The 14,604-nt window shown below is 57.3% G+C and overlaps 1 protein-coding gene across 1 annotated transcript in view; it reads right to left on the bottom strand.

The window, feature by feature from the left end:
• The window catches only part of NOS1AP (nitric oxide synthase 1 adaptor protein), a 51,837-nt gene that overhangs the window by 20,720 nt on the left and 16,513 nt on the right, over window positions 1-14,604 (bottom strand). Inside the window, 1 exon segment of the mRNA XM_025044016.1 lies at window positions 39-131. Within this exon segment, the coding sequence (XP_024899784.1) occupies window positions 39-131 (93 nt within the window).

Below are 14,604 nucleotides of genomic sequence, written 5' to 3' on the forward strand. Positions count from 1 at the left end.
CGCCCCGCCGCCCGCCCCGCCCCGGGCACGGCGCCTACCTTCTTCTTCTTCTTCAGGATCACTTTCACTCCGTCCACCGACACCATAATGCTCACTTTCTTCTTCTTGATGTTCTTGGCTTTGAACTCATACTGCAAGGAACAGAGAACAGAGGCAACATGAGTCAGAGCGTCCGCACGGCCCTGCAGCTTGTGACCTGGACAGGGGGACACGGGTGGCCTGCGCGCTCCTGGGGACAGGGAGCACCCAGGCTGTAAAGGCAGGCTGACTTTTGAAACCCGAACGTGTCTGCACAGCAGTTGCTGCCACCTCCGACAGGAGCAGCCTCCTCCCTCCGGTTGGGACGTGGTGTCCCTGCCGTGGGCAGAAGCAGCTCTTGGATCCATCTGCTAGTCTTTCCGCTGACTCCAGGCCCCCCGCGCACGGTTCTCTTTCTTTGGCTGTGTCAAAACGCCCATAATTACTCATGACGTGTCGCTGTGATCCGCTTCAATCTGTCTGACCACTGGCGGTGACAAACAGGACTCAGACAAGAGCCACATAGACTGCCGCCCTCGCGTTGTGCTGCAGGAGTGAGCAGCCCTTGCGCACAGGCCCTCGCACCCCACAGAACGACACCATTATCTTCAGAAACGGAAAAAAGGGTCCGAACCTCCCACGCGCCCTCCTAAGTCACTTCGCCGCCCGCGTAACTGGCCTAACCGTCCACGGCTCACTGCTGAAATGTGGCCTCTGGGAGGACAGGACCAAAGGTCAAAGCATCCGGGTGACGTCTGAGGAAGTGGCGGGCCTTCCATCGGGATTAGCGGGACGCCAGCAGGCAGGAGACGGCGACGCGGGACGGGAGGGCAACCGGCCTGCGGTCGGCCCTCAGCAGCGACGGCCGGAGGAGCCAGGCCTCAGAGCCGGCAGCGAGGAGAAAGCAGGAGCCGAGGGCGAGCGCCAGGCCTCGTGTCGCCTGCTGGCGTGGCGTCCGCCCTGGCGTCCGGGGCGGCTCACATCAGGCGTTGGTGTCGTCGGGAAGATGTCAGGGGAACCAGGAAGGGGGTGGCCTTCTCACCAGGCGATTCGTGGTCGTGGGTGGGAGCCCACAGCATCTGAAACCAAAGTCGACCTTCTTAGGATCAGTACCCACTCTTCACCGCGGGCAGCGAGGGCTTCTGGAATGTTCCAGAGTACGCTGGCCACAGGTTGGGTGTTCCTTCGGTTCATGTGTATAGTGATCGATGCTTCTCTTATCTGCAGGTGAAATTTTGCACTTAAAGGACCAAAGGTCCAGCCGACACGCAGGATGACGGGCAAAGCGGCCTCGGAAGCCACGCTGCGGTGAGCCGGGCACGGTCTTCGCTCCCCTGCCCCGCGAGGATCAGCGAGGGGGACGAGCGCTTTCCGCACGGCCGCTGCGGCCTCTGTGCAGCTGCCACGCTCTGCACTGAGCAAGCGCCCCCTTCCCAGTGCGTGCAGCGAGGATGGGGCTAGGGGCGCACGGCATCCTGTTTCATTCTGAACACTTGACGCAGAATTGATAATGACTGTTCGTTGGACAGATGGTATATTTCTAATAAATTCGGTCATCTGATTTAATGCATCAAATTAGGAGGGAGACAGCGAGGGGTGGTGTTAGCTTCCGACAACTGCTGTAACGAAGTGCCACAAATTTAATCTGACCTTTTGGAGGTCAGAAGCTCCTTCTGCAGAGTCTGTCTTCCGACTTTTCCAGGGTCTGGAGGGGCCTGTGCCCCTCGGCACACACCCCGCCCTCACCGTCAGAGCCAGCGGGGCGGCAGCTCCGGATCTCCCTGACCCTCCCACCTCGCTCTTCTGAGGACCTGGTGGCTCTGCTGGGCCCACGTGGATGAACCAAGAGCCTGCTGTCTAGAGAGCTCTAACTTCATCGCACCGACAAAGTCCCTTTGCCCTGTAGGGGGACGTCAGGACATGGACACCTTTGGGGGCCGTTGCTCAGCCCAGCACACACAGGCAACTGCCAGTGACCTAAACGCAAGGTAAACCAGGGAGACGTGGAAAGTAGAGGAGAACTAAAAATAAACAACAGCAATGAAAAACAGGCAGCCTGTGCCACACGAAGTGGGGACGAACCAGCCCTGAGCTCCCTGGGGACCGCTGAAGGCAGCACTTTGCTCGGTCCAGTTTTACAGACAGATTCAAAACGATGACTTTGAGTCATGAGAAAAAGCTAAGTTTCGTCCGGCAGAGTTTGTTGTAAGAAAGAGCGTGATAGATCATGAACGACTCTATGAAGTGATGACTAATGTTGAAAGACAGGACCAAGGATTCGCAGAGGAAGCTGGAGTGACCTGGAGAGTTCACGACCCAGAAAACCTCGTGCTCTGGTGCCAGCTGGGACTCACTCTGTGTTCTGAGCTGGATGCGTGTGTCCCCCGAGGCCCCAACGCCCGGCGTGGTGGTGTCAGGAGGCGGGGCCTCTGGGCGTCGACTGGGTCAGAGGGTGGCGTCCTCGCGAATGGGATCAGTGCCCTGATGAGGAGACCCCAGAGAGCCCGACCTCCCTGCCACACGCGGACACCGTGAGAAAGTGGCCGCGTGCAACCTGACCGGGTGGCGCCTTGACCTTGGACTTCCAGCCTCCGTCACCGTAAGAACTGAACTCACCCCGCGAGCCGGCCAAACGATGGCAATCGCTACGGCAGCTCGAAGCGCCTCAGACAGTGTTTATCAGCCTCACGTCCGTCACCTATCGCTAAACTTAATACCCAGATAAATGTTAACCCTCAAAGCAGTCACTTCAGAAACAGATTAAATTCCAATGAATCATCTGCCCGAAAATTTGAGGAAAGCTCACTTTAGGGAGTTGTTTTAGGGCCCAAGTATAAACTACGTCATTGTCATTTGTTTGTAAGCGAGACTCATTTTTTAAGCAGAACAGCAAGGAGTTACCGAGACAGGCGACACTTAGCCCTGTTTCTAAATGGCTTTGGGCCACTGGAAAAAAATCAAATATCGTACGTACATCGTGATAATCGTCAAGAGAGTAAGATGTAAGACCTAGATGCAGTTCTGAGACAGGAGAGCCAAAAAGGAACAAGAAGAAGTGGGAGCAATCTCTGAATCAAGGGTGTCGGCTTTCCCACCTCCTGGGGTACAGGCCCAGGTTCCAGGGCTGTAGGTCGGGATGTGCTGCCTCGTGTGGTTCTGCCCCGATCGGTGAGTCATGCCTCGTGTGTCTTATCAACTGTCACCTCTTTAGAGAACAGTGAATGCATGCCAGTTAAACTGGACCGCATGTCCACTCCGTATCAGCGCCTAGGTGTCACATGCGTCACAAAGCTCCCGTCTGCGTCAACGCTGACAGCACCAGTCACGTGTATCCTTCATTCCTCCCGTATGCAGAGGGGACTTGATTTCACAGGTCCCCCACCCCACAGCCCGGGGATCCAGATGATCCTAAGGCGAAGCAGGATTCCTTTCCCACTCACCCACACGGCTGTCCAAATCGCCGTGCAAACCAACTCCTGGCGGTGTATATTTCACGCTGCTGAAGACAGGCCCCGTCGGCAACCTCAGGGCAAAGCCAGGCTCCGTCACGCTGATACATGGCACTCTCACGGGCACGAAGCCCCATTCATACACATGACATCGCCGTTTCCATAGAAACAACATCACAGCATTTTCAAAGGGGGAGAAACTACAAGGGATTCTGAAGGAGACAAAGCCAAACGATTCGACTGGAATATGCTGTGAGGTGACGGGCTGTTTTAAGGGGGCCTTAGTTTCTCTGGAGAAAAACACAATCGAAAAGTGCAGATTTTAAAAATCACAAATAAACAGAAAATAAACACAATTGGGAAATGCAAGTGCTACGTTTCTTTCTCAAATGTAATCCATTCGACTGTGTGTAAGCCAGATTTAAGTTAAGAAACTGAACTCTTCTTAAAACAAGACCTGCGACCCTATGACAGGGCATGTTAACGTCGTAATGCTTCTAAAAACATTTAAAACGTTTGAAACGCTTTCTGACTTTGTGTTTTTATATGCTGTGAACTTAATGTAATTGAACGTAAATTTTAATGATTTATTTTGGCAGCTCAACTAAGAAAAGTAATTGCACATGCGGTCAAATTCCACGAGAAAATCTAGGAACCAAGCCACAGTCATCAGGATACTGAGTAACAGAGTCACGTTTACGGAAATGGACACAGAATGGCAAAGTCTAAGGATTGTATAAAATCCGAAGGAGACATTTCCAACGGCCATCACAGAAACAAACGCTCATGCAGCAGGCAGTGGACCCTGGCGCCTGCGCTGTCTACGTGGGCCTAGGGACCGAGTCAGTTTGCTGGACACAGTCGCGTGTTTGCGGAGGGGCCGGCTGGGCACGGGGCTCTTCCAGGTGCGTGTGATCCAGTCTGACGGACAGCTCCAGGCGCGTCCGTGGAAAGCCTGTCTGGATGTGGGGGAGTCTTCTCCAAGTCAGAAAATGTCGCCCCAATCAGTGGCCCAGAGCAACCTAACTCGGGAAGATGGGCGTACACGGCATGTCGTCGGAGCCCACACGCACACGGTCCCACAGGTGGGGGACATGTGAACACAAAGTGTGCAGGCTGAGGCAAGGGTCCTCGCGGACCCCGCCAAGCGTCCTCCACGCACTCGCCGAGCTGGGGCTGCGCCTCCGCCACTGACCCCTGGGGCCTCCGTCACTGACTCCTGGGGCCGCGCCTCCATCACTGACCATGCCAAACCCAGCAGGCTCTGTAAGCACCGAACCTCGGCAGGGAGTGATGACGAGGCCCACCTGTCCCGGGGGTTGCTGGTCATGGGCACCCCCTCTACGAGAACTCACACGTAAGGAGCAGCACAAAAACCACAGACCGCAGAGTGACCGCCAACCCCCGTCAGAACAGCACCCTGTCCTGGCACTGCACCAGGGGGCTGCCACCATAGACCTCACAGGCTCGGCCTCTGGGGAGACACACACACCTAGAGCTAAGAGATGCGCCGTGGGATACACGATGCATGGGACTCTGGACACAGGCAAAGTGGGACAGGGGCACGGAGAGACGTAGAGGCAGAGCCGAGGGGAAGGACGGTCACGGACCAGACGGGCGGTGGCCTGTGTGACTTCAGGAGGCTACAAGGTCCTTCCTCCCAACCTGCCTGACCTTGCGCATCCCAAGGCCTCCTAGAGCTGGCCCTGCCCTGACAGCACCTTAACACACAGCAGCACACGGCCCCGAGAGAGGAGTCAGGGGCAGGGGCGGCTCAGAGCAATGGGTGGCCCGCCCTGTGAAAACTCTTCACCTGCAAATCGCCCACGTCTGGATCGCCCTCCCGGCCCGCCTGCCGTCTCCCGCCATGAACCAGGAAGGCCCGAGGGAGAAGAGAGGCACTGGGAAGGGTCTGGGGCGCTGGCTTCGGTGGGGCCAGGGTACACGGAGCAGGAGAGCACAGGAGGGCGGCAGAGCCCGGAGCCCTGGAGGGTCATCGAAGCTCCCGCAGAGGAAAAGGTAACACATCTAACGCAGCCTGGGGCCGCCTCCGCATGCTCTGCAGGGTCGCCTAGAGCCCCTAGCCCCTCGGGACAGCTCAGACGCCAGTCTCCCCTGTGGACCTGCAGCCGCAAAGGAGTCTAAACGCGGAGCTGACACCTGTCCCCAGCTCCCGTGGCTGAAACGGAGCTCGCTCACCACACGCGGCCCCTCCGCCAGCAGAGCCCACTCGAACGTCCGCACGCACGTGTCATTGCCGACGCACCACCGATTCTCTCACGTGGAAGCTTCGCCAGGGCCGGGGCCACGTCTGTCCTTTCCTGACTCCTGTGCCCACGCTCCACGGCGGTACTCGGCACAAACCAGCGTGTGCTGAGCAACCGCGCAAATGACGGCTGAGCTCCTGGGTGTGCAAACGCCCTGTGCGATACGAAGCGCAGTGGAAATGTCTGTGATTTTTAGTTGGGTGGATGATGCCGGAAATTCACCCTCTTCGCTGCTGGAAACCACCTGCTTCCATTTAAGTAACAAAACTGGAGCATCGCAGGACGCAGGGCTCGGCGCTCTCCCAGAGTGTCCTGTCACGGGGTTCTCCTCCGGACCGTGCCAGATCGGCCGGCTCATCGGTGTTCAGATGCGTACGCTGTATCTGACCCACTGTTGGTCACTGGGCAGCCTGGCCGAGTCATCTCGGCATTTTAAAAAGTGAGAGTTCTGCTGGCTAACTCTGCTGAGTGTCTGGTGCTGGACCCGAGACAGTGTGTCTGGCCATGGGCTGGGCTAGGCTGGGCAAAGCACTCCAGGTCCTGCCAGCTCCTCCCTTTGGTTGAATCCAACTCTGTACCCAAAGAGCCATGGGCACCGGGCCCCAAAGGAAACTGCAGAGGCCAAGGCCCGGAGAGCTTGTGCCCCCATGCTGTGTATTCAAGGGAACAAAGGCCTTCCATGCTGCCCTGAGCTGGTCTGGAGATGGAAGGCCTTTATGCAGGTTTCCAAGGAGATGACTCAGATGCTGTTACCACGGAGACTGTTGCTACCATCCATTATCCATCACTCCTCGACAGAAAGACGGCAGGGTGCAGTGGGGGTTGATGGGGAATGGAACCAGAAGAGTTGGATTTAAGTCAAGATGGCAAAGCGCACCGAGGCGGGCCCCAAACACTCGTGGGGGGTGTCTGACGTGACCTCCCACCTCTGCAGGACGAGTCTGGGCACGAGTGTGGTTTGCTCTTTGTGCTGGTGGAGTTGGAGTGAGTCAGGTGGCATGTGGGATGACCCCCGCCCATCTCTTGGGTCTTGTCCTCTGGGGTCTCCAGGAAGAACACTCGGGCCTGAGGGTCCTCAGCCCGGCCCCGGCTGTAGCCCCGAAACTGGAGGGCCATAAAGAGACCGGCGAGAGCTGCCTGTCCCCTCCCCTGTCCCCTTGTTCAGATATGAGAAGACCCTTTCGCTACTATCTCATCTCATAACACCCACTACCGATAAAGCGCTCACTTCCCGTCTCGTGCGAGCCACTGAGGGGTGAGTCAGGAAAGCTCCACAGGTGACGAGCACGTGGAAGTGCATACCGGCCGCGGGAGACACACCCGCCCTGAAGGTCAGTCTCCTGACCGTGTGCGTGACTGTGGGCGCGGGGCCTGCCTCAGTCCCAGCGATCCCCTCACCGCATGGGACAGTAGCTGCCGGCCTCCTCTCGGTATACGTCCTCGAGGGGTTCCGCTCTCCTGTGGGAAGCATCACGGCATTGGTGACCTGAAAGGCCACCTATATCAGCGAAAGGCTGTCACTTCAGTTACTCCAGGCAGGACTCTTCTGAATCCCTTTGTGTTATTCAACTTCCCGTTTGGAAACAGCTGGTACCCAACCAACTGCTATCACACGAAAATGGTGGGTGACGAGACGGAATATGTCCCACGGCCTTCGGATCATTCTCTCGTCGAGGCCGTCAGACGATGTGCGGACTCGAGGCTGACGAGACCGATCGTTTTCTCAGAGCGGTCTTACAAGTTAAACTTCAGTTGGGAATAAGATGCTGCGGTCACAGGAGTTCTCTGAACAGTAGGGATGCAAAGTGGCTACCGAATATGAGAAAGCAAGCGACGAGTCCGGCAGGTACCCTGTCCAACCTGGCGCCTCTAAGTTAGTACAGAGAATGGGAGCTGGGGAGACCTACGGCCTGGGAAGAGTGGGAACCGCCCGCGACGGCGACCCCAGTTCAGAAAGTCTCCAGGTCGTCCGTGCCCTGTATAGAGAAAACAGAGCTTGAGATCCAGCTAACAAAATAAGCACTTGCAAAGCTGCCGGGCTTTGCTCCAGGACAGGTGACGCGCGCCTGGGCACCCAAAAGCCAGATGGGAGGCGTTCAGCTGCTGACACTCCCCTCTTTAGAAAAAGGGGTGCGCAACCCAGTTCCCTGGCTCTTCGCAAGCTCCTTATCCGTGTCTCCCGCCCTCGTCACCATGCTGTGCTTGTTGGGACCCTCTGGTCAGGAGTGGAGCACCTGACTGTCCTGGAGTGTACCCAACAGGAGGGACTGAGGAGGGGAGAGGCAAGGAAAGCAAGCGCCTCACCCACCGTGGGACTGGTGGCCCTGGCCGATGCTACATGCCCGCAGGGCAGAACCAGGACGAGACAACACATGTGGTGTCCTCACTCTTGTGTGGGACCCCTCGAGGTAACCCTCAGGGATGTGACACTGAGCCAAGAACACACAATCAAAGGGTCCGTGAAGGGTAGTGGCCGAGGGGCTAATGTCCTTGGTGCCAGCAGGTAAGACTCACACTTTGCTTTAGACACGATTCCCGCAAAATGACTTCCGGAACCTTGAAAGCCCGACTCCACAAGCCGCCCGCCTAACGATGGACACGGTGTCGGGCCTTCTCCACAGCAGCCTCTCTGCGTCGCCGGGCGGGGCTCTCCAGGGAGGATGACGCCCCACCCCCCCCCAGACCCCGCCAGCACACTCAGGCCCAGGGACTGGACCTGCTGCATCACGCACCGGTCTACAGCCGTCGTGTTCGGAGTCAGGACACTGAGGAGACCAGAAGATGGCTTGTCTGGGGTTGAGGCCAAGCGGGGATGATCCTGAGCCCAAAGAAGCTTCTCCTGACGCTCAGCTCTCCACAGTCACTAACCCACCATTTGAACTCCCATCGACGGGGACACTTGAACCCTAGGTAGACCGATTGCCTCCTCGACTAGACGAAGGTCTCTGACAGTAGGAACCACATCTGTTCCTGGTACCATTAGGCACTGGCACCATAACCTCGGCATGGAGCCGAGACACCCAGGAAGAACCCCAAAGCACTTCCCGACCGGTGCCCTCTGCACCCTCCTTACGAGCCTGGCCCGTGTGCTCTGCTAGTGGCACCGATGACCACGTCCAGTGTGACATTCACCACTCGGTACTGTCCTGTGAGATCCTGAAAGGCAGGACTGGATCGTGTCTTATTTCCTGTGTGGATCCCAATGCCCAACACCTACTAGGAGCTCAAAAAAAAAAAAAAAAGATTAAATAAAAAGATGGATTTAGAGCAAGTGTCAACCGACCCACACACGTCACAGGAGTCTCGGCTACTGCGGGGCAGGAGTCGACCGCGCCACCCTCCCCTGGAGGCCATTTCTTTTCGTGGCTCCCACTCTTGACCTTTTGGGAAGGAGTCTAGCCACAAGGGCATGTGACCTGTCATCTTTAAGAAAGGTCCTAGAGACCGATGACATGTTTGCTCTGAAACGTCTTGATGTTGGTACAAATAAAATGCTTTAATGGACCTGGTGGTTGGAGCAAGGTTTAAAGAACCTATTGTCACCTTCGTCATGAAAGCAGCACACCGAGAACTGCGGAGAAGGGTTGGCACTCACTAACCCCAGTGACACTCAAAAGGCGAGTCAGCATCTGGGCCTAAAAAGAGGCTGTCAGTTTGACACACTTCTCTGCCAGACCTGATTAGTTTGCAGGATTCGAAATGTCTCAGTCACAAGGCAACATCTGAAAAGCAATTGCTAATGGACGTCTTGGCCGAGTGGCCGTCTCGGAGCGCTGCTCTAGACGCGTGTGCACGGGTCTGCGGCAAGCAGCCTCCTCTCCCTGGGCTGCACGCAGGCTGGGGCGCAGGGGCGGAGTCTAACGCCTGCACCCCAGCAGCAGTACACGCAGCTCCAGGCCCCCACGCCCTCATCACGCCTGATACGGTCCAGCCTCTTGACTTCAGCCACTGTGACGGTCAAGAAGTGCTATCTCCCTGCGGTTTTAACCTGCATTCTCCTAATGGGCCACTGGACATCTTTTCATGTGCCCATCTGCGATCTGTATATCTTCTTGGGTGACATGTCTGTTCAAATTTTTACCCACTTTTTAAACTGGGTTGTTTGTTTTCTCATTATCGAATTTTGAGAGTCCTCGATATATTTCAATTCAAGTCCTTTGGATGAGAATGTCTGCAGCAATTGCTTCCCTTAAGGATGAAATATGCCTGGTTTCCCCGCCCCCTCCCCCACCTGCCAGTCTCTGGTCCCCTGCTGTGGTCCTGGAGCAGGGGCGAGGGGCGGGGGGGTTACTCGCTCTCTCTGCTGGAAGGGGCTGCTGTCCCCCCGTGTTCCCATGCGGAGGGCCACTGTGGACCATCATCTGTCCCCATCCCTGTGCCACTTCTGAGATGGGGGAGGCTCGGGCACATGTTCCCACAAGACAGAGGTGACTCTGGGGTCTCTGCAGGAAATGTGCTCGGCCCACACCGCCAGCCTCAGCCCTGCGAGCTCCTCTGCCCCTCTCTCCGCTGACCCGCCTGCTAGGACCCTGGGGAGCCTGCTGTGCCTTTGCACCTCGTCTTAGTCCCATCTGCCACCACAACCACTGGTCACCGGCCTGAGCACTGCCACCACAGGGACACCGCTGAATCAGGTACCAGGCCTAACACCAACAGACAACTTGCAAGCAGCCTGAGGACAGAACAGCAGGCTCCACGGTGATAGCCACACCTGCCAGGTAGGTGATCAGGCCACTGTCTTGCCCGCTGCGTGTATGTGTGTACGTGTGCGTGTATATACGTGTGTGTGCAAAAGCGTGCATGTACATGTGTGTATGGCGGTGTCACCCAGAGCAGCACCTAATTTCGCCTTTCTCACCCACTCCGCCTGCCCCTCCCCACCAATCCCGGAAGTCAGCGTGGCCTCGGTGGCCCTCGGTGGCCCTCGGCTACTACTACGGGGAGTGAGGGCAGAGCCCACCTATGCTCCCTGCGGAGGCCGCACCCGCCCGCCCCGCTCCCACACCCAACCCTGTGCTCTCCTGGGACCTCAAGCACCTGGTCCGGCAGCGCAGTCAGGCGGGGCTGAGCGTGTGCACCGCACCGCGGGCGAGGCGGGCTCCGCTCGGGACAGCACCGGCCGTCACAGGAGCGTGCCCACGGGGGAAGGCGGCTGGACCCTGGGCTGGCCCGCGAACTGGTGCCGGGCCGCCGCGCCTGAGCCCAGCCGGGCGCCAGCCCATTCCGCCCTCGGAGGCAGGCGGGGAGACGGCCAGGACTCCCGTTCCCAGGCGAGACGGAAACTGACAGCAGTGACGGTTTCGGTTTGCAGAGTGCGCTTCAGTCTCCCGCCGCACAAAGGTGAAGTCCCCTCCGTGTTCGCTAGCGATGTCACCGCGCGCTCCGGCCGCTGCGCCGGGCCTTGCTTAGTCATGAAAGACGTGGTTACGTTCGCGTTCTTTGGTCTCGTTTCCACTCTCATCCATCAACAGCCAGTTGCCGCACCGACTCCGGGCAGAATCGCGTGCGCCTGAGACGCAGACGGACCAGCTCGCTGGCCACGCCCCCTGAGCTGGGAGGGGGCGGGGCTCCGCACGCGTATCCCGTGCTCAGTAAATAACAAATCGATAAAACCCTGTGGCATGGAACACGTGCAGGGCCCTCTGGCCTGTTTCTCGTCTCTATGGGTCGGCACCGATGACCTCCATGTCCCTTCCAGCTCTCACATTCGACATCTGTCATGCATACAACCGATCTGACCGCATGCGTGTGTTTGCGAGTGCAGGACACACGTGGAAACACGCTCATGTCGCGAGTGGTGAGATAGGCGAGTTCTCCTCGCACCCCGCCAGGAGACCAGGCAACGGGGTTCACCACCACCGCCTCCTTTAATCACAGGGCCACACACACGGGCCTGGTCTTAATTAAGCGGGGCGGTGAGTGCATTGGCCCAGCCACCAAGGCTTTGATCTCCCCATGGGGCACGTTTCTGCTCTGCTGACCGTTCCCCCAGAGGCTGAGACATAAACCAGGAACTCCTTTGACAGTTGAACCTTGACGAGGCCTCCCTGGGCCCACGAAGGTGCAGGGGTGAGGAGGGGCGAGGAGGGGCCCCAGGAAGGTGCGGAGATGGGGAGAGATGGGAGAGGCAGGAAGAGGCGGGGGAGAGGGACTTGCTTGTGGCCGCAGAGCCAGCAGCAGCACCAGGCGAGGCTCCTGGCTGTGGGAGGCTGAAACAGGCGCACAGGGCCTGCTGGCTGCGACACGTGCAGCGAGTCCGGGGGGCAGAAACGTGTCTCCTGTGGGACCGGCTGCGATCAAGCTCAAGTTCAGGTGAGCTGAGAGAATCTTTCCACGAGAGGAGCACTCTCAAAATCAAGCCCCCGGGGTCTAACGTCACAATGGTTGACAAGTTTTAAAAGTTTTTAAATGTTCACCTTCATATATTCCCAACGGTGGGCACCGTGCCCTCCTCAAAACTGTGATGTCCTCCTAACTGTCCAAAGCGCCAGCCTCAGGTCCCAAACCCCAGAGTGTGCAGGAGCCCAGACAGGTGTTACACCTCCACGTAAGTTCTTGGCAGCAGAGGCACGTTTTCACGAGCCCTGGCTGCCGGTAAAGCCCCCAAAGCTGCTCCTCGCAAGTCGCAGTCCGGCGAGCCCGCTGCCTGGAAGGGTGGTGTAGCACTGTGCAACGCCCACTCTGCGCCGGGGAGCCCGCCCGCGGCCGGGCAGCCCAGGGAAGTCGAGGGTTGGCTAGTGGGGATAGGCTTGGCTACTGATGTGACAAAAACATTCTTTAAGGTGGAGGCAGTGACACAGCTCTGAATATACTGCAAACCACAGAGCCACCCACTTGAAACGGGTGATTTATGATGATATCTCAAGGAAGGAGCCTTTAAAGAAAGGCACCAGCTTAAAGCCCCTCGCCCCATGGGTGGCTGGGACATGCAGGGTCAGAGCCTGGCCCTTGTGATGGGACCCAGGGCCTCAGCCAGCGGCCCTGCAGCCATCGCCTGCAAGAGCAGTGGACACGGGGCAGGGGCTGCATGGCAAGGCCCACCGAGTTGTGGGCGGCGAGCTGCCAGGTCCTCGGTGGAGCCTGTGGCTGCACTAGCACCTAGAGATGGGTCCCAGCCCCAACCTCTTGCAGGAGAACTGGAGGCAAGCCAGGCGCCCCGCACAGAAGCCCTGGGGTGGGGGGACTCTGAGGCTCCTGAAGTGGGGCTAAAGACTCTGGAGCTAGACTGTGGGCTTGAACCCTGCTGCCTCTTCTCACTTGTAGATGACGGAAAACCAGTCACCTCCCCTCCACGCACAAGTGCCTGCTACATAACGGGAGACAACGAGCTCGCTCACCATGAGCACTTGCCAGGGGGGCCTGGTATGCGAGGGAGTCAGCAACACCTGCATCCTGAGGTTTCATGGCCCGATGTCGGGCTGGCCCCAAGAACCTGTGGCCTCTCTAGACAGAACCAGCACAGAGCTGAGGCCACCAGAGTCCCAACACCAGAGTCCCATGCGGTGGGCGCTATCCTAGCTGTGGCAGCAGACGCCACCACGGTGACACACACAAGGTGCACACACAGCACGCAGGGCACACTCAGGGCACACACAGTACACAGGGCACACAAGCACACACACACAGCACGCATGGGGCACACGCAGGGCAGAAAGACCACAGCCTTCCCCATCTTCCCCATCTTCAGCTTTCCAAGGAAAAGAAGAGAACTTCTACTTTTTAAGTCAGAGCAGAAGGGATAAAATGCTCTCTTCAGAAGAGGCAAAATAAGTCAATTCCAATAATAGCCTTTTAACCCCTGACGGCCGAGAGGAAGAAAGGAAATGAATAGCGCCAAGCACTCCGGCCTCAGCCAGGCAGCCCTCAGCAGACACTGCAGACAGCAGCCCTCTCCCTGATGACGTGGGAAGCAGGGCGCCTGCTACCTGGAGGACCGCCGTCATACCTGTGCAAACGCAGGACTTTGTACCTTCACAGCAAGGTCCTCACTCAGCAGGTCAACCCAGCCCCGGGATCCCCATTCCCCTCAGACCGGGACCAACGGAGGCTCCAGGCCTGGGCCCCCACAAGCCCACGGCCCGGAGAGAGAGAGGACACCTCCACCCGCGAGCATGGATTTCACGTGCGTGTGTGCTCATCGCGGGGAGTTTGACATAAATGTGGGAGGAAGAGGCCGAGCAGCCCCGCACAACTCCCCGAAGAGAAGCATGCGGCCATTCTGGTGCATTTCCTTTCTACATTTTTGAATAAGAATTTTGTTGTTGTCACAAAGTTGGTAGTCTATACACAATTCTAAATGATACTTCACTTAGCATAATATAAGCCTTTTCCCAAATTCCTACAACTTTTTAGAACATTGCTTTAATTATATATAACATTCTATTTTGTGGTCACATGACTGTTATAATTCCGTGCTGGTTATCAACTACTGCTCTCCATTCCAGATCCATGCTGCTGTGACCAGCTTTCTGACACTGGCGCTGGACCCCTTAGGGCACTAGCCAGTGTGATGCCACTGGCCACACACAGCTGAGCGCCTGACATAGGGCTCGGGTGGATGGACACGTGCTGCAGGTAAAACACGCCAGATAGAGGACTTGGTACGAAATACGAAAAGCATCTCAATCATTCCATATTGACTACATATTGAAATAATATTTTGGATATACTGGGCTAAATGAAATGTATTATTAAAATTCACGTAACTTGGTTCTTTTTCCTTTTTTAATGTGGCTACTAGAAACTTTTAAGTTACACCTGTGACTCGCATGGTATTTCTACTGGACTGAGCACGCCCAAGGGCTGATGCCCTGCCTGCTGGTCAGGTCTTGTCAGCAGAGGGCGCTAGAAGGACACTGGGCGGCAGTGCG

Source organism: Pteropus alecto, unplaced genomic scaffold, assembly GCF_000325575.1.
Source record: "Pteropus alecto unplaced genomic scaffold, ASM32557v1 scaffold101, whole genome shotgun sequence".
Taxonomy (NCBI): domain Eukaryota; kingdom Metazoa; phylum Chordata; class Mammalia; order Chiroptera; family Pteropodidae; genus Pteropus; species Pteropus alecto.